The 25,175-nt window shown below is 49.4% G+C and overlaps 3 protein-coding genes across 3 annotated transcripts; 2 read left to right on the top strand and 1 right to left on the bottom strand.

The window, feature by feature from the left end:
* Positions 1-6,529: 6,529 nt before the first annotated feature.
* Positions 6,530-9,427, bottom strand: LOC144129957 (uncharacterized). Its single transcript, XM_077664011.1, has 2 exons — positions 8,816-9,427; positions 6,530-6,981 (listed from the first exon to the last, which is right to left on the bottom strand). Exons 1-2 carry the CDS (start codon positions 9,425-9,427, stop codon positions 6,676-6,678), a joined length of 918 nt encoding a protein of 305 aa, XP_077520137.1. The 3' UTR covers positions 6,530-6,675.
* Positions 9,428-10,805: 1,378 nt separating this feature from the next.
* Positions 10,806-17,989, top strand: LOC144127497 (uncharacterized). Its single transcript, XM_077660489.1, has 3 exons — positions 10,806-10,873; positions 14,687-14,930; positions 17,774-17,989. Exons 2-3 carry the CDS (start codon positions 14,748-14,750, stop codon positions 17,909-17,911), a joined length of 321 nt encoding a protein of 106 aa, XP_077516615.1. The 5' UTR covers positions 10,806-10,873; positions 14,687-14,747; the 3' UTR covers positions 17,912-17,989.
* Positions 17,990-20,746: 2,757 nt separating this feature from the next.
* Positions 20,747-22,332, top strand: LOC144127498 (chitinase-3-like protein 1). Its single transcript, XM_077660490.1, has one exon. It carries the CDS (start codon positions 20,862-20,864, stop codon positions 22,242-22,244), a length of 1,383 nt encoding a protein of 460 aa, XP_077516616.1. The 5' UTR covers positions 20,747-20,861; the 3' UTR covers positions 22,245-22,332.
* The last annotated feature ends 2,843 nt before the right edge of the window (positions 22,333-25,175 follow it).

Here is a 25,175-nt window from a genome sequence, read left to right on the forward strand (position 1 = left end):
TCTCCAGCAATAATTACACGTTCACCAGTTCAAAACACGGCCACAGGTGAACGATACGGCATACTGCAAGTGAATCCGGCTACTAGCTGCAGGGGCACTCCAAGCTATTGCATTCAGCGCCTTAACTATTAAGGGTCGTGTACAGAATATTTGCTAAAGTAACTTTAAACCCAAAGTGCAGGCCTTGCCTGCAGCCATTCGCGACGCTGTACTACAGATGCTGCTACAAACTGTTAATGAGAAAAAAATGTGGCTCCAGTCCATGCAGTGAAGGTGGTTGGACAACGGAGCTGTAAAACGGCACCCAGTTACCCACTGCGAGGTCACTTGAAAATTCACACTCGTGGCTCTACAAAGAGTGAAACCACTGTTCTGTGGACATAAAGCTGCACTCGAACACATAATATGGAGATGCCCCAGGGCATGGCAGAATTAACAATGCAGAGGAATGAGAGACCACACTCCGAAGCGCCGACCTTAGCATACAACGCTACGCTACCCGCCTGGCAGCAGAAGATGCGCGACTATATCGTTGCTAGTCTCCCAGCTGCGACGCTGCGCTTCCCCGGATGCCTGCGTGCGGACCCGGAGGGTCACTGGTATTCTTCTGGCGGAAATAAAGTTTCTTCATCATCAACAGAGACAGGTGAAATGTACTTCAGCTATATGCTGTATGCTTGATTTCAAAGGAGATATGCTGTTGAAGCGACAGCTTTACTGGCCGCGAACTTGCGATTTCGCCGTGGCCGTACTCTGAGGAGGCACATGACATCACAACGCGTGCCTCGCCGCGGATATTTCTCGCTCTCGCTTCCTAGTCACTACTGCGCATGCGCCACTAGTAGCACAAAGCCGCAGGTGTTCCGCCGCTGAGCAGCGCCGAGCCTTTCCTCAAAATCCAACTCAATTTCCAGTTTTCTTTCTACTTTCCCTCCCTCCTTTATCCCTTTCCTTACGGCGCGATTCGGGTGTCCACCGAGATATGTGAGACGGTTACTGTGCCCCTTTCCTCAAAAACAAAACAAGTGAGCCGACGGCGTTCATAGAGTTCATTGGCGTTGACAACTTGGCAAAGGCCGATCATTTTCACGAAAGGAAAGGCGCACAACCGGCTCCGTGGGACAATGGAAACCTCAATCTCGCTTTCATGTACGTGGCATTGGTGTCCAACTGTAAAAGCCTGCTTTGATTGCGTTCCGCACACTGAATAGGCAGCGCCCCCCCCCCCCCCCCCCCCTGCCACCCTGGGAGGTGGCATGCAGTTAATGGTTGATCGCTAGAGATTGATCACCAAATGAACGCTGCGGCCTAGCTATTGCTGCAGTGCCGCATGTCAGCCACAACGCTGTCAGTGCTAATGCATTCAGGCCACCTCTCTCTCAACACCGCTACATGTATGAAAGCACGAATGAGGCGTCCGCATATCCAGGGAGCCATTTATGCACCCTTCCTTTCCTCAAAGCCTTCACTGTCTAGAACATTGTCAACGCCAATGAACACATTGAACGTCGGCATCTTTCGCTTTGTATATCCTGGATTAGCTAGTTTTTTGCATTCAGTTTTAAAGCGAAAGCTTTACTGGCCGCGAACTTGCGATTTCGCTGTGGCGGTGCTCAGAGGAGCCACATGACGTCACAATGCGCGCCTCGCAGCGGAGCCGAACCAGTCTGGCCGGCCCGGCGGCAGCTGGCGCACTCGGCGCGAAACAGAGACGTGCTCCTAGTCTTCGCCAGTGCGGTCAGAGTGCGCCGAAGCCGCCGAACGCGTCGGCGGTCAAACGCAGTTGGAGTATAGAGGGTCTCGATTTGGCCGACGTGACGTCGCCGTGCAGCGCGCGCGCGCGCGTTACGCCGGAGTGTAAACAAGCCTTAACAGAGCCTGCGCTTAACCGCTAACCAACGTATTCGGTGGCGGCATCTATGGGAGCCACTGAAACCCCCCCCCCCCTTACACTCACTGAATAAAAAAAAAAAGCCTGTGCCGAGGCTCGGAATCGAACCAGGGCCTTTGGCGTTTGAGGCGGAGACGCTACCACGACGGCTCGAACTTATGCCATGAATAAAGGCGCATCTAGTGAATGCCCTCTTCCGATGCAGAAGACTCCGCTCTTTCGCTACCTATATCCTGGCCTAACGGAGCTATAGGCCATCAGCAATTTTTATTTGTGCGCTCTAAGACTTTTCAACACCAGAGGGGGAGTCGCATGACGGCGAAGTTTTGCGTGTTGGCGGTTAAGCCTGCGCTTAACCGCCAACCAACGTTTTCGGTGGCGGCATCTATGGGAGCCACAGAAACCGCCCGCACACTCACTGAATAGAAAAAAATGGCAGTGGCTTAGCTCGGCTATGCCAGAATATATGCAGCGAAAGCAAGTGTGAAACTCCCAGGTTGGCCTTGTTCACATATTCCACAACGTATGAAGCACAGGCATAAACGTCCAATATGACCTGTAGGTCCATGTTTGATTTCAGCACCGAGGCTATCCAAGGATTGAAGGGGTCGCGTCACTCTTACGCTTATTCTCTAGGCTAACGGCACGTTGTTCTTCGGTTTCTTGAGCCCGCCGCTGAAGTCTCTTGGCCGCATTCCATCGTTCATCACGGGCCGTCTTCAGTGAAGCAGGACTCGGGTCTCTCCTCCGGCTGCTGTCGCTGCTGCTAGCGGTCGAGACACCGGACGTTAAACGTGCCTGCCTCGCGGCGGCACATTCACGGCGGCGTTTAGCCAGTCGTTCGGCGCGCTGTTCGTCTGTTTCCGGGGCGATTCGTTTGCTCTTCATCTCGTTCCGCTGTCGATTCCAGGCCTCCTCCAGCTTATCAGAATTGTCGCCGTCCATACTGTCGCCTCAACTGTGGTTGCTGCGCACGCCTGCTCTCCTTTTCAATACTGTGACCTAACGCATGCCACGCAGCAGTCGAAGCGAGCGGAGGTGAGCGCAACGGCGAGGAACGCGGTGTCACGTCCTACCAAACGGCGGCGAGCGGCGCGGTGTGACGTCATGCCAGATGGCGCGGCGAGCGCGCGAAGCACAGTAACCTTCCGCGCCGAGGCGCGCGCTGTGACGTCACGTGCCTCCATGGAGTACCGCCACGGCGAAATCGCGAGTTTGCGGCCAGTAGAGCTTTCGCTATAAAAGACGTATGCCGGGGCTCGGGATCGAACCAGGGCATTTGGCGTTTGAGGCGGAGACGCTGCCACACCGCCACGACGGCTCAAGGTTTAACCATGAATAAAGGCGCAGCCAGTGAGTGCACTCTTCCGATGCAGAAGTCTCCGCGCTTTCGCTACGTATATCCTGGCCTATAACAGAGCCAGGCCATCAGCAATTTTTTTTAGCTTGGCGTCTTTTGCTCAAGAAAACGACACGAAAACGCAACCATAATATTTACCGGCAAACACACGCGGGGAGAAGGAACGTGCTTCGCATTGTTTGCAGGCGCCGTTATACATTATGCGGTTCGCACTTCCCACGAGGGCTTCGAATTACTCCTTTCGAAGCAGCTGCAAACGTAGTTTCCCGGAACGCGTAGTTTCGGAAATATTCCTTCCCTTAAGGCGCGGTTTGGGTGTTCACCGATATATCTGAGGCAGGCGTCATTCCCTTTCCTTAAAACAATTTTCATTTCATTTTCCTTGCCTTACGGCGCGGTTCGGGTGTCCACCAAGATATGTGCGACAAGCGTCATTTACTATCCATATAACTTGTCCAACGGGCAAGGCGTCGCGCCGAACGGACGATGGCGTTCCGTGGACCCCTTGACAACGCTGCAACAAGCTGTTGCGTCCCGCTCTTAAAGTCGAAGCTTAAGCGTCCTCCAAATTTTAAGTATTTTGTAGATATTTTCATTTTTCTTAAATTTAAATTAATGTATTATATTTACTGCTTATTCTCTCTCTCCATATATATATATTAAAAAATAAAAAAATAGAAACATTCCCCTATGCACTCTCTCTCTCTCTCTCGATATATATATATATATATATATATATATATATATATATATATATATATATATATATATATATATATAGAGAGAGAGAGAGAGAGAGAGTGCATAGGGGAATGTTTCTATTTTTTTATTTGTATTGCCAATCTATGGTAGAATATTGCTTCGGTTAATCTGTCGCCTAAAGAAAATTACTTATAAAGCAGCAGAAAAAACAACCATGCTGGCAGTGGAATCCGAACCCACGACCTCCGAATATCGCGTCCGGTGCTGTACCAACTGAGCTACGGCGACAGCTGTCCAATCTGCGGATTTTTGTGGGTATTTGTTTTTGCGTGCAAGCGAATCTTGAGAGTGTTCACCAGCGCCTCCCTCGTCCATAGCGGTGGACGTAGCACGTCCTTTAATGCCGCGAGTGTGACGTGGAACGTCATCTAACGGCAAGGGCGCAAACTGTGCGAGAACCCTCTTATGCTACCTATGGCGTCAAGACTGCCAGAACCGAGACCCTCGTTAAGGTATTAGCAGACAAGGCAAATGAAATGAGGGGCTCGTTTGACAAACATATGAAGGAAACCAACAGTCACCGAAACGGAGGTGCATAGGGGAATGCTTCTATTTTTTTTTAATTTGTATTGCCAATCTATGGTAGAATATTCGCAAAAATCTGTGTCGCCTAAAGAAAATTACTTATAAAACAGCAGAAAAAACAACCATGCCAGCAGTGGAATCCGAACCCACGACCTCCGAATATCGCGTCCGGTGCTCTACCAACTGAGCTACGGCGACGGCATTCCAATCTGCTGCTTTTCGTGGATATATATATATATATATATATATATATATATATATATATATAATTTTTCTTAAGACGTGCACGCAGGAAGAATGGACAGGACAGACGCATCCGGAACGGGACTGCTTGTTCATCTTAAATTATTTGTTCCAGAAAAAAACAAAAAAAACTCGCAGGCCGTTACTAGTATTTTATCCTCAGTTTGTCATGCCTATGATTTGTTGTTAACCTTTGGCGATTTTTTTTCATGCTGTATGTACACCCTCGGCAAATAATAATAATTGGTTTTTTGGGGAAAGGAAATGGCGCAGTATCTGCCTCATATGTCGTTGGACACCTGAACCGCGCCGTTAGGGAAGGGATAACGGAGGGAGTGAAAGAAGAAATGAAGAAGGAGGTGCCGTAGTGGAGGGCTTCGGAATAATTTCGACCACCTGGGGATCTTTAACATGCACTGACATCGCACAGCACACGGGCGCCTTCGCGTTTTTCCTCCATAAAAACGCAGCCGCCGCGGTCGAGTTCGAACCCGGGAACTCCGGATCAGTAGTCGAGCGCCCTAACCACTGAGCCACCGCGGAGGGTCACCCTCGGCAAATCACATATTAGTTTTCGGCGTTACGTTTAGAAACTTGCGATCGAGTGCAATTTGTATGTAAAAAACAAGCCCAAGCGCTCTACGCAGCGAGGCCATGAACGCAGCGCCTGTACGCACGAGGAGTGGCTTTCCCGCACAGCGTGGAACATTATGGCGGACTTCCGCGCAACTCTGCTCCCTGCGGGAGCATATACAGGAACACTAGGAGTCGCTGCCGTCGCGCGCTATCTGTTGGGTATAGTGAACTAGAATATTCTAGTTCACTATACTGTTGGGGCAGTGGGGTACATTGCGAGGAGGAGGAGGGAGTGGTTTTAGTGGGCGCCGCCTTATGGCGCTACGTGCGAGCTTCTAGGATTTTAGCTCACGGCCAACGCCGCCGCCGACGACGACACCGGCTTTTCTGTGACATGGGGCCCTTAACGCTGTTGCATTAAAATCTGCAGAACTAGTCTCCGAGCATCAACAAACATGCTTCTATCCAAAAGCTATAGGCACGCTTTGAAATATTCGCATACGCGAGTTAGTTTCGAAGGCACCGTCGCTTGGCGCAGTGTACGCATGCCGAGTTTTTGCCTACACCCCATGTCGCTGCCGATCGCAGCGCCACCTTTGTTTACAAACATGACGCTTGTCTATAAATCATATTACATGCTTGTAGCACTGTGAAAGGCAGAGCGTTCTCGTCCAGTCAAAGTCTAGGAAGATATTAGTCTCCGAGATAATTGAATATTGTTGTGATTAAGAATTATCGCAGTAATTGAAAAGGTAGTTCAGGATGGTGTGTTTAAAGCACAGCGAGGGTTTCACTCACTGGTTAAATTAGCGCAGAAAGTAAGCCCAAACACAGCTCTGCGAAGGCCGGCGGCGAATTGGTGCGCCGCCATTCGTTTGCGCGCAGCAGCTAGGCACTGGTGCTCTTCCTTTCCTATAGTGATAGAGCAACCAGTCGCGGAGGTGAGTACGGAGAAACAGTGCAGCGCACGCCGTTCTGATTGGCTTCATAGCGCTGCAAACAACTTGAGATGGCTGTACTCCACCTCCACATGGTTCAATTGAGATCGCCGCCTCCAAGAGTGACCAATAACTTCCTGGCGGTGGGAAAGCATTTCAAATCACATTTTCTTGCACGTTGGTACACGTTACTTAACAGACGTGTAGTATACAGAGATATACACGGTGATCGAAAGTTTTTAGTGTACACATAGTTATATAGCGTATAGCCCAACTGTCACTGCAGGCTTTCTGCGCAATCGTTGTTCGTGTGTGAACACATCTCACACTGCGCCTGGTGCATCTGAAAGTGCGGGCGCGTCGAAAAAGCCGTCGTGTCATCACCAGTGCGACAGCCCTGGGAAGGTCAGGAACGGCACCGCCACCGTCGTGTTGGCACCGGCTGCAGCCCTGGCTGCTGGGGCGTGTTGTCGGGACGAGCGCCGCCTGGCCTTCTCATGACTGGCCACAGCTTGGAGTAGGTGCACAAATGGGTCGCCTGTGTCCGCCTGGGATGCATCTTGAGCTTGCAGGCTGTAGTTGCCGGAAGCCGCTTCTGGAGGGCTGGAAGCCCGCTGTGAGAACCCGGTGAACATGGGCAGCGACGGCACGATGATGTAGCGCCGCCACTGCTCGTCCTCGGTCACCTGATGATGGGCAGAGTAGGCATCACTATTTACAGAAAGCTTCTTTACACAAGGCAAAAGCATTACAAAAAAAAGGCACTGAAGCGCTTTTTTTGTCTGCGTTTTCGTACCTTTGACACCTGTCGTGCTGCCTATTTCTGAATGGTACAGGCGACAAACCATTAAGATGATTCTGACTAGGCCCGCGTCTCTTTGACCACGTTCTTCATTAAACTAACAACAACGCGAAGCAAGGATGAAACGATGAAAGACCAGGTAGTGGAAAAGCGAAACTGCTGAACATTTTGTGTGTCAGAGGTTCTCTCTAAGCTACACCTTCTCTTGTGTTGGAAAACTTCTGCGCGTTCAGTTGTCGCTTTATTTTGTTCTATCTTTATTCCGCGCTGCTTATCGTTTAGAAATGAGCCACTAATGCGTCCGAATTTGTTCTTTCCCTAAGCTTTACTTATCCGCCGGGCTGTCTTCGTTGGCAATGCTTTCATTCGTCCATCTCGTGTTCTCTCATTTCACCCTTCTGGTTGTTTCCTTTTGGCGATGGCGTGAATTTACTTCAGATTTACTTGTAAAGGAGGCTTGCCTCAGGATGCGATGAACTACCAGTAAAGGTGGAACAATGGCTCATCTCAAGAAATAGTAAAACTGCGCGAAAAAGATGAGGACAAGAGGACATGCTTGTGGTGTTGTACCCGTTTCTTTACGTTTTGTTCTCGTCTTTTGCGCGGTCTTGCCAGTCATTGGCTCGGCAAAGGACTTATCGACACACATAATTCAAACCGTCTTTGTCAAGTTATGCAAAATCCGTCGCGTCGATGATTTGTTACCAGCGCTACCAGTGAAGAAAAAAAAGTGCACGGTGGCGTCACGCAGCTTTTTTTTTTTTCAATGCGTTAGCATTAGAACGCCCATTATCGCGAAAAGCGTCCGGCGTTGGCGTGTGAAGCCTCGGTTGGCAGTAGGCAAAGTAGAGAGAGATAAATCCCCTTTCCACTTTCAGGAGACGAGTTATAGGATATGTTGAGAGGCGAGAGGGACACCGCGGTCGCCACTCAGAGTCGAGGGGTGGGGAGAGTGGAAATGGACTAAGGTCCGTCACACTGATTGATTTATTGATTGATTGGGCTGGGAGAGTGGAGCAGGGGTACGGCGTGTACACGATGGTTGATGGACTGGATCACGGCACCTGCTTACATGGTCTGAACACGTCAGCGGTATACCGCTAGCGGCTGCTCCGTCCGCGGGGAACACTTATGCTAACGCATTCTCTGCCGCATGAATCGCATTGATCGTTCGTGAATTATTTTATCGTATGTTTAGGCAATGCAACCGCGATTGTTTTATGAAGGAAGGAAATTTGCAAGAAATGTCGCACTCTCGTTGAGCACACCAGGAGGTAAGGGATGAAAGAGTGAAGGAAGCAGAAAGAGGTGCCGTAGCACAAGGCTCCAGATTCAATTAAACCGCGTGGGGTTGATAAACATGCACTCAAAATTCCGACCGCAGCGTTCGGCTGCTGAGGGATTCTTGTGCCCAGCAACCGAACGCGACAGCCACTGCGGCAAGAAAGCACGGGAGAACTCTTCGTGCCACTTAGCGGCAGCAACGTGGGTATGCGATGATTTGATTTGAATGGCGCAAGGGCAGCTTGGTCAAAGAACGTCATGGCTAACTCGTCTGCTCGAGATGGAGAGTTCAACAAAGATTCATTTATTCCATGTGTAGCCGAGTACCAGGCAATTGGAAAGTCCCGCATCTCTCACACACGATAGCGATGCTCAGGCTACTCGGCCACCGCTGCGGAATCATCTAAAGTAACAAGCGAGAATCTTGCACTGACCGTGCCGGCGGCCAGAGAAAGCCGGTCCGCTGCGGAGGTGCAGCCGTCTGCGTTGCCGCTCCTGCACTTGTCGCTGGTGACGTCGTGGTCGCCCCGCTCCAGCGGCCGGGTTCTCGTGCGCGTGAAGATGGTGGGGACCTGCTCGGTGGTGATGGTGCGGTAGAACTCCCTCACCTCGTCCGGGTTTTCGTCCAGCTTGTAGGCGATGAAGCCGACCGAGTAGAGCAGGAACGTGCTGACCACGATGCCGTAGTAGACGAGCACGTTCAGGCAGCGGACTTCGTGGTGTCGCTGCCGCTGCGGAATCCTGCCGCCGTAGCGACCGAGGTCCTCGACGGCTGCTCCACAGTCCTGGGGTTGGCTCTGGGCAAGGCCTTTGGTGCCTGGACTGTGGGCACTGGGCACGCCGTGCAAGCTTTCTTTGCTGTCGGCACTGCCCGAACCGCGGGAGCTTGCAGAGTTGGCGTTCTCTCGTTTGCTGGCGGAGCTGTCGCGGTGGTGGTGGTGGTGGTGATGATGATGGCGGTGGTGGTGGTGGTGATGGTGGTGGTTAGGCGGTTCAGAGCCATCTTCGGGAATGTGCTGCTGCGCTGAGTGCTTATCGTCCTCCATTCTCTCGTTTCAGTCGCCCCTTGGACGATCTCGCCACCGCCGATCACGTACTACGTCTACGGGTTGATGCCTCGATGTAGAAAGCGCGTGTCTTCGCGCGCGCCGTGCGAAGATGAGGATGAACATGTTGATTTCGAATTCGAGCGTGGCAGGAATAAATCGCGTATCGTGTACCGGCACATTTTTTTTTTCTATAGTTGTTCCAAAGGGCGAATTCTCCCCCCACCAAAAAAAAAAAGCAGTTGCCGGCAAAAAAGATGCGTGTGCTGTCATTCCATATTTATACCTGATGGTAGAGAAATTGTGCATTTGAATCGGCAGCAGCGAGCGCGTGACTGCAGTGCCACCTCAAGTGACTATACGGCTTCTTCCTTTCCTTTATAATGCGATAGCATTAGGAGGGCCGTGCGAGCGATGACATCTGGATCCACGAATAGCCACCAAACTTACCAACAAATTACATCAGCATACGGACTCTCGCGGACCCTCAAGCGAACGCGTGGCGACGGCTACAGACAAATACCTAACCGCACACGGTTCTACTCTCCAGAGTTCACCCAGATAGGTACACACCAACATGCAAATTCTGCTCACACACTACCACGCTCCCTTTGGGAACGTCAACACCTACTCTTCACACCCACAACAATATCACAGCAACCGAACAGTGGAGGCACTTGCACAGCTCGGAAGCAGGCGCTGAACAGAGTACGGTCGTCTGGGCTGCGGAGGCCGCCGCGGTGCAAGGGCATGAGGCCGCCTGATCTCCAGCCCCTCCCTGAAATCTTTCAAAATAAAGTTGTTACCTGCCTACCTAGCTATAGGAGGTTCATGAAGGCGAAAATCTGTCCGGCGGCGCCGGCGTCTGTGTTAAACTTCCACCCTCTTGCCAGGCGGTGTTTAGGGGCATATGCATGCCTCTTCCACTTCTCAACCGCCTTATATTATGATAACAGTAGTAGTAGTAGTAGTAGTAGTAGTAGTAGTAGTAGTAGTAGTAATAATAATAATAATAATAATAATAATAATAATAATAATAATAATAATAATAATAATAATAATAATAATAATAATAATAATAATAATGTGGTGTAGTAGGCACATGCAGCTTGAAGCTTGTAGCTGCAGTCATTCACGACCCCACGTTTATGAATCGCGCTTCCTTTGCAACGTCTCTGTCTTCTAATGTGTGACCGAAGTTGCGAAATGTCTAGATCGATGAGGTCCTCTAAAAGACATAGCGGTCTTTCCTTAGCATTAGCATGTTCAATTCTCTTCGCTGCTTGCCTCGCCTATGCACTGGCTGATCACACATTGCGCGGGTAAGTGCAGCGGTTACCGGAGAAAGCGTATGAAGAAGAAGAAAACGGATGTCATCCTAGAAGAAGAGGAGACAGAAAACGCGTCACATTTCGCAAATCCCGAAGCATTCTTTTCCGGACTGCAGTGAGTATAAATTTACTGTCTGGAAAAATATGTTGAATTATTGGCTGGGTTAAGGCATCAAGCGACTCGTTACGCATGTTTCTAATTGAATAGACATACCAAATTATTCGCTTAATAATAAACAGGGAGATTAGGACACTTTCTTTGCATCGATACAAATGGGAAAGTCACATGTGTAAACTAATTCCTATAACGGCTGCGCCTCGCCATTATTCACCTATGGCGCAGAAACGGAGGCTAACAAAAACGCTTGCAATTAAACTGAGGACAACTCAGAAACTACGGAGAGAAAAATTTATGGACGTAAATTTTAACTGAAAGAAGGTGGGTTCGATCCCGGCCGCGGCGGTCGAATTTCGATGGAGGCGAAATTCTAGAGGCCCGTGTGCTGTGCGATGTCAGTGCACGTTAAAGAACCCCAGGTGGTCGAAATTTCCGGAGCCCTTCACTACGGCGTCCCTCATAGCCTGAGTCGCTTTGGGACGTTAAACCCCATAAACTAACTAACTGAAAGAAGAGAGCAGATAGAACAAACGAGAAGTAATGATATCCTAGGTTAAACCAAAAATCACTGGGACGCCTAATTCCATTATATGTTGACAGTGAAATACCATTCGAAGCTGTCGATGCATTTGCCGGAAGTGACTGGCGGGGCTTGTGAGAACCAGGCTGCTCTTCCCGTGCACTAACTTCCATGGTTGGCACGTTTTCACACAGGAGAACAAGGTCTGTTGACATCACTTCCCTCCAGCCAATTAGCATTCCATTCCATTCCAAAAACCTTTATTTCCACCAGAGAAGAGGCTCCCCTACTCCCCATCTCTGGCACGCAGGCCTAGGGGTGGGGGCCGGGAGCCTCGCATCTAAAGGCAGGCATAGAGTTGTTGGTCTCTTGCGGCCTCCAGTGCCAGGTGAATGACTTTTTTCTGCACGGCGGGGTCCGCGCTTTGCAGAAGGGTTTCCCAGGCTTCCTTGCTATTTATTCCTTCTTTAATCCCTGGGGAGTGTGTACATTCCCAAATGATGTGATCTAGGGTCCCCCTATTCTCACATTTTTTGCATTTTGCCTCTATTTCCTTTTCCCTAAATACGTGTGATGCCCACACCGGGTTTATGAAGTTCCCAGCTTGTAGTCTACGCCAAGTTGTAGCTTCTTTATTCCCTTGTGTTTTGTCCGGCGGAGGGAAAATCCTCCTTTGACTTCTATAGCTCTCTATTATTTCTGCATAGCTGATCAGTCTCTCATCCAGGTCCTTGCAGTCGGGCGGCTCTCCCCTGGCTCGGAAGTAGAGGTCTCGAGCCAGGGTGTTTGCCGCCTCGTTTCCAGGGATGGATGCGTGAGCTGGTACCCACACGATGCGTACGTCCCTCCCAATTTCCTTCTTTTTTAGAATTTGTGCTGCTTCTAAGGCAATCCTCCCTCTGCCATAATTGTAGACTGCAGTTTTGCTGTCACTAGCTATAATTTTGGCCTGCGTTCCTACGCATGCGAGCGCTATTGCGACTTCTTCCGCCGTTTCCGGGTTGCGGCTTCGAATGGATGCTGCTATCTCAGGTTCCCCCTTTCCGTTGACCACTGAGGCCACGGCTGCTCCTAGCTTCCCACTTGCTGCATCTGTGTATGCCACTGCTTTCTTATCTAGACTGTCCAGTCCTCTGGCCATGGCTTCTGCCCTCTTTTCCCTTCTTTCCTTGTTGAATTCTGGGTGCATATTTTTGGGCAATGGGTCTACTCTGATCTTTTCCCTAGCACATTTTGGAATGTCTTGTTTCTTTTGCATCCCCCTGTCGGTTTGCCTGTCGACCGCTTCTAGTATAGCTCTGCCGGTGCTCGTTCTGCTGAGCCTATCTAGCTGCGCTGATCTTACCGCTTCAGCTATCTCACTCCAGTTGTTGTGAAGCCCCATATTTAGTAGCCTTTCGTTTGAGGTGCTTATTGGCAAGCCCAGCGCCTTCTTATAGCTTTTCTTGATTATGGCATCAAGCTGCCTTTTTTCTGTTGCCCCTATCTTGAGGAAGGGGGTCGCGTAGCTGATCCTACTTAGTATATATGCCTGTACTAGTTTCATTAGGCTCTTCTCTTTGAGGCCTCTACCTCCAAGCGATATCCTTCTGAAAATTCCCGTGACTTGCGTCGCAAACTTGTCCAATCTTTTTAGGGTTTCATCATTGTAGCCGTTACTTTGTATGAATAGGCCCAGAATCCTGATCATATCTACCTTAGGCACCAGTTTTCCTTCCACAGTGATTTTAAAGTCCTCACCCTGCTTGAGCCTGTTTCTTTTTGGGTTGTATGCCAGAAGCTCAGATTTCTCTGGTGAACATGCCAGTCCTCTTTGTGCTGCATACTCTACCACAGTGTCTGCTGCCTTCTGGAGTTTCCTTTCTATTTGCCCGTCGTCTCCTTTGTTTATCCAGACATTGATGTCGTCTGCATACATACTGAACTTTAGACCCTCTATTCCTTGAAGTAATTTAGGTAACCCTCTCATTGCTATGTTGAAGAGGAGTGGGGATAGTACCGACCCTTGGGGGGTGCCCCTGCTGCCCAGTTCTATGTTCCCTGATTCTATGTCCTGATATTTGATCCTCGCTGTTCTCCCAGTTAGGAAGTCCTTGACATAGTTATATGTTCTCGGACCTACCTCTAGACTATGTAGTTCCTCTAGTATAGCCTCGTGTTTGACGTTATCGAACGCCTTTTTGAGGTCGAGACCTAGGATTACTTTTGCATCTTTGGATTGGGATTCGATTATGTCGTGCTGCAGCCTCAGCATCACGTCTTGCGTACTCAGCCCCGGGCGGAAGCCAATCATCTCGCTTGGCCAGAGCTCGTTGTCTTCCATGTATCTGGTTAGCCTTGTCTGAATTACGTGTTCCATTAGCTTCCCTACGCAAGATGTGAGGGATATGGGTCTTAAGTTTTCGAGCTTCGGCGCTTTTCCCGGCTTTGGAATGAGTATGATGTTCGCCTCTTTCCATTGCGCGGGAAACTTTCCCGTTTCCCACACCTTCTGCATATATGCAGTGATTGCTGTTATCGAGCCATCATCTAGGTTCCTCAGGGTTTTGTTGGTGATGCCGTCTGGGCCCGGGGCCGATTTTGACTTTAGCTTAATTATTTCCGCCCTTACCTCCGCTTCTGTTATTGGGCCGTCTAAAAGCTCCATCGGGGGACCCTGGTACTCTGGGAGTTCTACCCTCTTCGTGTCCCCTATATATGTTTGTATAATTTCTTTAACGAACTCCTCGTCCGTCCCCTCAAGGCCAATTAGCATTCTCCGGTCTGGTGACATCATATCCGTCCAGCCAATGGGTTTTCTCCGCTCTGGTGGCGTCACTGCTCGCCTGCCAATCAGGATTTTTCTGGACGGTACCGGGTTTTTGCTGCGGTGATGGTTCTGTGTTATCGCATAAAATAGAAAATGGCCATGGGCAGGGCGTGTAATGTGGAGAGAATGTAACCGATGGGCTCCTGGGGGTAGCGGAGTGGATTCCACGGGAAGGCAAACGTCGGTAGGGGACAAAGGGTCGGCTGGGCGGATGAGGTTACGAAGTTTTCGGAGATAGGGTGGGCGTGGCTGGCACAGGTCGCGCCTATTTGGAGGTCACAAGGAGAGGCCTTTGTCCTGCAGTGGGCGTAGTTGGGCCGATGATGACGATTAAGGGTGCCTTGTGGAGTTCACGTGGTCATCCGTAATAAGCAGAATGCAGAACGGGAGTGCGCGTGTCTTGCCAAGCAGAATGCGTGTCATAATACGTCACAGCGTATCGCCAAAGCGCGCCAGATGCCGTCCTCTGGTGTCTGTGCAGGTCAGAGACCCGAGGAGAAGCTGCCCTGCATGCGTAGCAGCCTTCGTCACGGAGGGGCGCCATGCAGTTCTACAACAAAGAGGACCCCAACGACGCCCGCGCCCAGGGGCTGACCGGCTCGCTGGTCGCGTACTTCGTCATCATGATCGCCATCATGTTCATCTTTACCTTCGCCATCTTCGTCTACGCGCAGAAAAAGAAAAACTGCAAGGACGCCGGCCTCACCAGCACAACCGTGGTCAAGGTATAGTCGTGCACGCGTGTGCCTGTCAGCAGGCCTAACGAGGCCTACGAAGCGTTCGTGGGCCTTGCTGCCGTAATGCAAAACGTTGCTGCCGTAATGCAATTACTGCCATTAATATCATGAATTTAATTAGTTCAATCAGTCCTTCTGGCAAAAATCCGATTATGGGCAACAACACTTTACGTAAGTTTTACGTGAGTACCACTTACTTACCCGTCGTCGCATCATCCCTGCTCAGAATGGCTCACTCAACGGCGACAGGCGCGACAAGGCGACAGGCTACCAACCCGACTACGGCACATCAGGAATGTTCTGGCAATGAACCGGTGGGCACGAAAACAGTAGTGCTGTAGACGATGATCTTTTCAGTAAAAAGCAGTTAATCGCGCGCTCTATTGCCGCAAAACGAGGTGACCTATAGCTGCCGTGCATGCACCGGTTGTCACGTTGTATATCGAGTTCTCAAGATTTTCTAGGCTTTCTTGCATGACGAAGGCCAACACGCCGAAACCAGGGAGCATAGTTTTTTTTTTTAATTTGTGGTGTTCATCAATGGGAGATTAATAGGGCAGTATTATTTTTTAAGATAATTTATTAGAAAGCAGAAGAACAAACAACCACATGTCGCCGATGGGATCCGAACCCACGACCTCCGAATTTCGCATTCGATGCTCCACCAACTGAGCTACGGCGACGGCTGTCCAATCTGCTGCTCTCGTAGGTATTCATGTTTATTGGGTGTAAGCGAACCTTGAGAGTGTTCACCAGCGCCACCCTCGTCCATAGCGGCGAACGTAGCACGTCCTGTATTACCGCAAGTGTGACGTGGAACGTCATCTATCGGCGAGGGCGGAAACTGTGCGAGAGCCCTCTTATGCTACCTACGGCATCAAGACTGCCAGAACCGGGACACTCGTTAAGCTATTAGCAGACAAGGTAAAGGAAAATGAGGGGCTCGTTACGATATGCATGACGGAAGCCAACAGCCAGAAAGGAAAAGAGCGACGCTGGTCACTCGACGGAAATACTTCTCAAATGTTTTTAACCAGTTATAGTTGTGGCTGCGCAAAGGGGCTAATTGGAGATCACTGAGAAGAGAGAGAGGAGCCGTTGTCTTATAGTGGAAGGGGGTAAAGTGTGGACAGGAGGTTGTGCTGACCGTCTGCGACTCCGTCATGGTAAAGCCAAGAAGGCTTCACTAGAAGATAGAAAGAACGACTTATTGTTTCCACAAGCGTTGGAATCTGTTTAAAGAGAATATTTTTCTACTTGCAAGCACCATGGTCATGAAAACATTGCGGAAAGTTGTTTGTAGCGGCCATGATGTTATCGTTTAGGACTCAGGGACTCCGGAGAGGGGGGGGGGGAGTGAAAAAGGAGCGGTCGCCCCCCCCCCCCCCCCCCACCCCCACCCCCTCCCTCAGTTTCCAAATGCTTCAACTGCTTGCACTCAGATCAGATTTCTATCAAATGCTTCAGTTTTAGGACGTCAGTAATGCAAATCACAGTGAAGGTGAGCTAATTGGCTTCGCAGCGAGTCGTAAAGCGTTTAATTCCGGCAACCTAAACCAACCATGCCCCAACAGAATCTGCTCATTGACTGGCCCTGTTCATGATCATGGTTCGTAGAAATAAAAGAGAGTATGCGCAAGCTTTTTTAATGCAGTCATCGCTCCTCGTGTGTCCATCTGTATAAAGCTGCCAGTTTCGATTTAAGCTTTATATGCATTAACAAATACACTTTTGAATAGTGAGATGTTAATTTGGAATAGAAAATAAATATCTAAACGAACTCGAAGTCCTGCCCCCTCTCTCCCGTCCCTTCTCCCCACTCGAAAAAATTGGTCCGTGGTCCCTATTAAGACCACGTGATGTTGACAGATCGTTCTTTCCAGATTAGTACGTTCAGCATTTTGACAGCATAGTGACGGCTGGCTTCCAATATGCGCTTTACCAAAACGGCTGCCACAACACTTAGAATGAATGGAGAGTGTATACACGGATGTGCGGCCGCCGCTTTCTCTCCGGTTCTGTGTACAGTGAACTTCACTCAGCTGATTATGGTGACAACTTTTATATGATTAATCAAGCAGACTGAGAAGATGTGACTATATAGGATGCATTACTGCTGACAACAGCCCTGTGCTTTTACTCACGTGGAACGCTTTGTTGTTGTTTATACGATTCTTAGTGTGCGCGCACATTTAGTGTGTACAATCTTCACAACTTCTGAACTATATACCGAAGCAGCAAGACTCTTCTCGTAGCCACCTAGCCACCTGTTACGAACTTTGGCATGTGCGATGAATAATATTTTATGTATTGCGTGTTATACATGTCGATAATCTTACGACGTTCTCAACAATATTGGGTGCGTTAAATTCGCAAATATAGCGCCGGAAAATTTACACCTTGTTCTGAGTAATGCATGTGATTCTGAGGCCATGATGGAGACTTAAGCGGCCATATTTATTGCTCGGCCGCCCCCTCCCCCCTCCCCCCTTCACCTTTCTCCTTATCGGTTGTCCCATAAAGCATCAAATGTATTGATTTTTGCCCAATATATGTATTTTACTCGCGCCCGAAAAAAAAAATAGTGTGCCTTAATTTTACTGGGACCATGAGCGACTTTCTTCTTGCAGTACATTGAAGTAGAATGCCATTCTCGATAAATATTGTTCGGCTGTTTCCATTCTGCTTTACTGCTCTATATTAGCACAGAAGCCAGGTGATTGCCAACAAGCCAATTGTTGGAAAACTTGGGGTTATATAAACTCATTATTTGGGACCGCGCATTTCGCCCGGAAGTCTGTTTGTTAGTTATGCCTGTCGTCTCTGTGCAGGACCCCATAAGGCGACAGGACAGGGAGCGTGAGGCTCGGGAGTCAATGACGTCGAATCCCGGCGACGTTAACCCTAAAGTTCGCCACACTACGGAGAGCAGAACCTTGGAAACGTTTCCGAACTTACTTCACTGGTGAAAGGTGGTGTTATCTCCAGACTCCCTCCGTTGTTTACCTCTGGACCATTTCTCTCATTTGCAGTAAAATGGACCTGGTATCCCGTCACTGAGAGCCACAATTGCTTTCTGACTCGTTTGTAAAATATTTTTGGACTCGGTTTCCTTGTGGTGCGTCTGTAAAGGGCGAAAGTTTGGAGCCTGTGTCACGTGAGTGGCAAAATATTTTCGCGGTGTCGACGCAATTTATATGCACATTCATCGTTTAATGCGTGTGTTGTAGACACAATAGAACGGACTTGTGCAACAATGAAAACGCGCATTGCTTTTAATAAAAATGAAAGTAATTGTGTCGGAATGGCGACAAACTCATTATAGGAAGAAGGTCGATATGGCGTCAATTTTTTCGGATCCGTATACAAAAGCACGCATACTCCTCCAATTTATTTTCCAATTCTTTCATTCCAAATATTACAACTAATAGTGACATCTAACAACTTCAACCGCCGCTTTGACATACAGCTTCGAAGCCTGCGGTTCCACTCTACCGTTTATAATATTATCTGCTGCCCTTTTATTTTTCGCGCTTGAAAATAAAATGCTCCTTTATTAGAGCAATAAAGTTTATTCACTCACTCACTCACTCACTCGTAATTCTGTTTACATTTCCTCTGCAACTGTTACAACTGTGCACGCAGTAAAACGGCATGCAATAAAATTTCTGTCAATGAAATGATTTCTTTCGTTTTTTTTCATAATCAAAACTCAATAACGTAATGTAGCAACATACGGCAGCATAAAATGAGCACAAATTAGAGAATTCTCGTTTATGGCCGTCGCATTCACGAAGCAGGGCATGCAATAAAACGCCATGCAATAAAATTTCTATCAACCAATTGATTTCTTTCGTTTTTTTTTTTGATAATCGAAACTCAATAATGTCATTTGGCAGCATAAAATAAGCACAGAAAATTCTCGTTTATGGGCGTCGAATTCACGAATCAGCTTGTAAAGATCGGTTCGACATCACTCCCATGTGTAATACTGTAGAGATTAATATGCTTTCTTTAGGCAGTGCGATTAAGAGTGAAATAAAGGTGTGAATTTTGCAGTCAATTATAAATTCCTAAAACATACATGCTTTTTTTCACCAGTTGAGTGATCAGCGATCCATTATTTTGTTGAAAACCTTTGCAATGTTTGTTATACCAAAAATTAACTTGTGGCGCACTGCTTTCCTGGTGACGAGATGCGACGAGATTTATCTTGAATGTTTGTAGTCATGCGCAAATGGTTCGTTCTCGAGATTATCGTAAGTTCTTTACGTGCCTTATCTCGAAGCTTCGTAAACTTTAAACTGAGCGCGGCCGAGAGTTGCGCTTATTCTATTCTTCGACAACCGTCGGTTCCACTTGTTGCTATCGCCGCCACCGAGTTCAGTCTTTTGTGGGCACAAATCAGCCCAATAAATGTTTTCTTTTGGAAAGATTTCTCTGCTTTCCTGTCTGACTGACCGTCACAATAGTAGGAATGTAGTACATGCTCATTCTGACTGTACTTTTGTTGCCATACATGCGTAATCTTGATGTTTAAAATCTTTCAGATTGGTTTCCTTAAACCATTTGCAACTTCGGACATTCCTCCTACCTTAATGAAGGTTGTACTTTGTTCTGTATCTATAAGTCGCAGTCTTTTCATCATATTTCTTTTGTGTTTTTTTACCTTGTTCAACTTCCTACCATTTTCTTTTAAATGCGAATTGCTATATTATATATAGTTATATATTATATATAGTTATATATTATATATAGTTATAAGCTGCAGTGCCGCAATTTCGCCACAAATTCTCCAAAACGGCGTGTACCCAGTGTATGAAGGAAGCCAGCCGTCATGGATACCGGTTTCCTTGGTTTGACCGTTGGCTTCCTTCATACGCATGCCGTAAAAAGCCACTCTTTTCTCAATACACCCTTAACTGCTCAATACACCTGAGTGGATCGATGCGAGCCCAGGTATAGCGAGCGAGAGAGAAACCATTTTATCGAAAATCAGAAATTTTAGCTGGCATGAAAAATTCGCTTTCTCCGCGTGGGGAAGGTAATTGGGGATGGAAAGACGGAAGGAGAGAGGCGCACAAAAATATAAAGTAGAGATGTAAAGGAATATAGAAAAACAAATAATGAAGGAATAAAAATAAATGGGCATTAAATTTGTGCTGAGATGCATCAACGAGCAATGAATGATAGCACTACAAGATATTGAATGGTCCTACAAAGGGGCTGAGAAAGTTCACTGCATGAAGAGTGCATAATGGTGAGAGGTAAGGAGATTCTAGAGTTTGCCGAGTAGACCAACGTCGTCTAAATAGGGAGATAAAATTTGATTGCGCGTCTCTGCTGCGTAAAGCAGGCTGATGGATCCAACATGCAGGCCACTGTTAGTGGACAGACAATGTCCTTAGTACGCACGCTTGTCGGCATACGGTGGGCATTGAAAGAGAATACTCTGTACTGTTTTTATTGGGCCGCAGTTGTCGCAGGTATAGCTATTACAGCGCCACCAGTGGTATACGGCAGGCAGCATGAACCTTAGTACTAGCACTACGCTACGTAGGATGCGTGCAGTGTGGGTATAATATTACGCTGCTGCAGTAAAAAACAACGGTTACTTAAAAAAAGATAAGCCATGATTATAGATAAGCTTTGGCTTATCAAAAAACTGCTTCATCTACATCTTTTGACGTTCTACCATGATGGTTTATGGTCGCTTTCAGAAGCAGCGAGGAGCTGTTCGCAGAAGAAAATGACTGCCGTCGCATGCCACGCGCTCACGAGTAACGGCCTGCGAGCAGCTAGCATCTGATTCGAACGACGCCCACCGGTCGGACGTTTAGGACGACAGCAAGAGACGCATTCCAAGACTATTCCCCTTCTATCGGCAGGCCACTCAGGCGTCGCATTCTCAGCCGAGACATGGGAGACTCCAGCAACGACATGTCCGAGTCCCACGAAGGCCGCAGCTCGAGCCGAAGACGCGGCGTAGAAGACGAGACCTCGCTCCGCTACATTCTATGCAATCAGAACCTCTTCCTCGTGGTGTTTCTGATCATCGGCGTGCTCACGGTATCCTGCGCGTGCGTCGCCATCGTCGCGGCAGTGGTCGAGCACTTCTGGACGTCCATCGACTCCGACGAACCGCTGGGAGCCGGAGGCGTGGTCGGCGGCCAACACGACCACGGCAAGTCCGCCGCCCTCTTCGACATGCAGCGACAGTCCGGCGACGACAACAGCCGCTCCGTATTCTGCTTCGTCAACTACACCGTGGCGCCCGGGTCTCCGCACCGGTTCGAGGTGGACAACGCGTCCGCTGCCCTCTGCGACGCGCTCGTCTTCGTCTCGGTCGGCCTGCACCTGGTACAGAAGAGTCTGCGCTTCAGGCGGCCCGCCGAAGACGCCGAGCTGCTCCAGGGCCTGGTGTCACTGTCCACGCCAACCTGGGCCTGCGTCGGCGGGGAGCCCTCGGACTCGCGCGACTTCCGGAGGCTGGTGCACGACAAGCGGTCGCGCCTTTCCGTCGTTCACAACGCGGCGACCTGGGCGCGCCGCATGGGCCTCGTCGGGCTGGTCTTTTACTGGAAGTATCCGACCTGGGAGCACCGCTCCAATTACAGCATATTCGTGAACACCATGCGCCTCGTGTTCGACCGGGAAGGGCTGCGCCTGAGCGTCGTCATCCCGTGGGAGGCAGGCAGGCGACGCGAAGGCTACTACATCCACTCGATATACAGCCGGCTGGACTTCGTCGTCGTGGATACGCACCGGACCGTGGAGCCCGCGTCGTTCCCGGTGACCACGTGCCAGAGCCCGATGAGGTCTGTGCTCAGGGCACGACACAACGGTCAGATGGGACTGTCCTCGGTCCTGGACGAGCTGTCCATGGTGACCGAGCACCTGCTCGGCAAGACTGTGCTCAGCGTCTCGTTCGCCAGCGCCACTTTCACCCTGAAGAGGCCCTGGATGAGGCGTGTCCGCGTCGGCATGCGGGCACTTGGACCCGGCCGGCCCTTCGGTCACACCAACCGCTCGGGCCTGGCCAGTTACTACGAGGTGACCGAAGAGCTGAAGCGCAATGCATCCTGGAGTCGCGAGACGCACGGTTTCTCTCGATGTTCCGTGGTCCACTTGGGGGACCAGTGGGTCGGCTTCGAGGACCGCGTGAGTCTGCGCTCCAAGCGGCCAGTGGTCCGCAAGACAGCGGGGCTCGCCGTGTGGGACCTACCCATGGACGATTTCGCGGGTGATCTGGGCCCCACTTGGCCGCTGCTCCGCGAAGCTCATGATGTGGTGCATGAATGAGAGAGGGAGGAGAAAGGAAGGGAAACAGTTCCCTCTTTTTATTTTCTACATTTCTATATTTATCTTGAAATTATGTCGCCTGCCAGCCCACCCGGCGTTTACAGTAAAAACTCTGCATGCAGTGGTAATACCTTGCATCGTACGCTTGTTGACTCATTGACTGTTTGTTGGTCTCTTCAAGCACACGAGACTAATTTGACGTCCCTTTTCTTTTTTAATACGAAGAAGTAACTCTGTTATTATTTGGTGCTGTGCAGGACCACTCTTGTAATTTTGTCAACCTCTCATCGCCGTGATAAAAGTGCCGTAGCGTCGGAAAGTTTGTTGTAGGTGGGGTTCGGGGTCGCGGCTCGTCAGAACCGGTCAAGACGACGCCTCTTCCCACCACCAGGACAGTGGTGTTGCTGAGCGAAGGAATTCATTGGTGGCGAAAGAAGACTGGTTTTATTTGCATTTTTACAAGCGTAAAGATCAAAAAATTAGTTTTAGATTTGTTTTATAGCAATCGTCTTCCCCAAATTCCCCAGGTTGAGGACGCCCTCGCTGGGGGGAGAATGGCCTGAAATTTTCACTTGCGCGCACAAACTCCCCCCCCCCCCCCCCCGCGCACTTATCGACACGTTCTGAGCCTGAGGGAGAGGAGAATGCCGTCTAGGTAACGTCGACTGCGGTAGGTGATGTGCTCTGGCCAGCTGATGGTTCCCACGTGCTGCCGACACCTGCTCTTCATCAGATGACACCCGACGCGCAAGGCCGGAACGTGAGGTCGGGAAAAGAGCGGAAAGTGGTCCCTTGTCTTCAGAGATGTTGGCGATGGCTGGGGAAGATGAACGCCTGTCCGCGGCGGTGCTCGGCACGCCGAAGAGCCACCGGAAACGAGGCCCTTTGTCCCCCGACACGGTCGCGGCAAATGGGGAAGATAACGTCCGCCTGCTCACCGCGATGTCTCTCCGCACGTGATCCGACACCGTAAATTGGGCGCTTTTGTATCCAAACTTCAGCCTGTCGTTCTTTTGGGTCCCGCACAACGACGCAGCAATGGGCGTTCATTGAAGCCCCATACAGCGGGGCGCTATCCTGGTGATCCATTACGGCAGGCCTCGAAGCAATCGTCGAATAGACAGGTACTCGGGGCCACCCAAGAGAAACATGTGTGCTGGCTGTTCCTAAGCGAGACCTGCTGACGACGTTCTTAACAAGTTGCACATCAGTAACTGCATGTAATCCAGCCCAACAGAGCTGTTGTTTAGCTAATATCTCGAATATGGTGCAGCGCGACTACACGAAGCAAGTGTTAATTAGCAGTGGTTTCTTATATCATGCTTGGAAATAGTAATATGGAATTTACCTTGTCCTGCAAGGATCGAAGAAAAATACATGAATCTATAGCAAAATGACCAAGCCATGGATATTAATTCGCACGCCATCAAATGTTTTCGTAACTCGTAGCCCTGCCGATTCCGAGCGGGCAACACCTTTTCATGCAGCCGTGAGTGAAGCTGTGGTCACTGGGCAGTCTCTCTCAGGGAACTGGGCAGATCGCTCCACATTGTGGCATTCAGGCAAATAGCCTCAAGTAGTTGTCAATTCTGTCCGTTTATTTTGCTACGATAGCTGCAACTTTTTCCTGTGTAAACAGCCTCGTCATTTGTCGTAGCTGAGAACCCGCTCGTCACCTGCTAGCCGATGCGAAGGAGGGGAAGGAGGCGCTGTGGCCCAGCTATCATTAGTGACACCAGCTAATAGTGCGCTAGCACTAGGAGTAAGCAGGTGGCCCAACTGCCACCTAGGTCACGTGACCTTGTAATGTCACAACCCACCCACCGGATCGTGAGCAAATTGCCCATCGTGCAGGTGGTAGTTATTAATGTTTGGTCGCGAGAGATTGCTCGGGAAGAGCAATTTGGGCCTCACAAGCCCTACGGTGGCTGTGTATGACAACCACCTGTCGGGTCAATGGCGCATCGCTTAACCGCTGCACCACTGCGCCAGGAGTGGTATGAGGACTACCAGGGATATGTGCATGTAAAGTATAGGGAATGACCAACTCCGCATGTATGGGCATGTAGCCAGAACCAAGGCGAATTGATACTCGAAAGTGGCTAAACAAAGACAAAACAAAGCTAAACAAGGGCAAGAGTGCCCACGCATTTAAGTCTGATTTAGCTTAACCAAGTAAATCGGAAGTCAACTTTTATATTACATCATCGCTGTTACTTATGCGCCCCGGAAGGTTAGAGTAGGGGGAGGGGGTTTATGCTCGAGTTTTTTTCTCTTCCCCAACGTGCTGACAAAAAAAAAGTGACGGACAACGATTACACACGACAATGTCTGCCGAAGTGGGAGAGCGGTTTGTTACTCCAAAATCTGTAAAAACCGCGCCTTCATTCAGTTCCTGCCAGGAACACTCCTTTACTAGGTCTGGAGTTTTCTCACGTGCAACCCTGTTCAAAAGTGTACAAGTCACAGGGCCTAATTGTGAGGCGTGTAGCGGGGTGCTACTGACGACCACGGAACTCTAAGTCCGAAAGGGTGAGGCCATGTCTGGATAGGACAGGTCCACCCCTTCATAAGGTCCGGAAGTTCAGGTGTGCCCCCACACCTGAACTGCATGGCCCAACTACACTGCTCAGAAACAAACCCTGCGGCCTGAAGACTTCTGACGAAGGACGTACGTGACTATTATGTCATCACACAACAAACTTTACTTGCCCCGCGATGTAGCAGGCCAGTGTATCGATTTACCTGAAAGCAATTTTCAGAGATGTTAAACATTTTTTTCTTGCCATTTTATATCATGATTCGGGTTTCAACATCCACACGATTTATCCTGCAAATTCTTCACGAAGCCAGTTCACTATAAAAATCGTCGCGTCACTTCCATGGCGTATTACCTACAACTAAAACATAGTCGCGGTGCCACAAATGAGC

This window comes from Amblyomma americanum, chromosome 4 (genome assembly GCF_052857255.1).
Source record: "Amblyomma americanum isolate KBUSLIRL-KWMA chromosome 4, ASM5285725v1, whole genome shotgun sequence".
Lineage (NCBI taxonomy): Eukaryota > Metazoa > Arthropoda > Arachnida > Ixodida > Ixodidae > Amblyomma > Amblyomma americanum.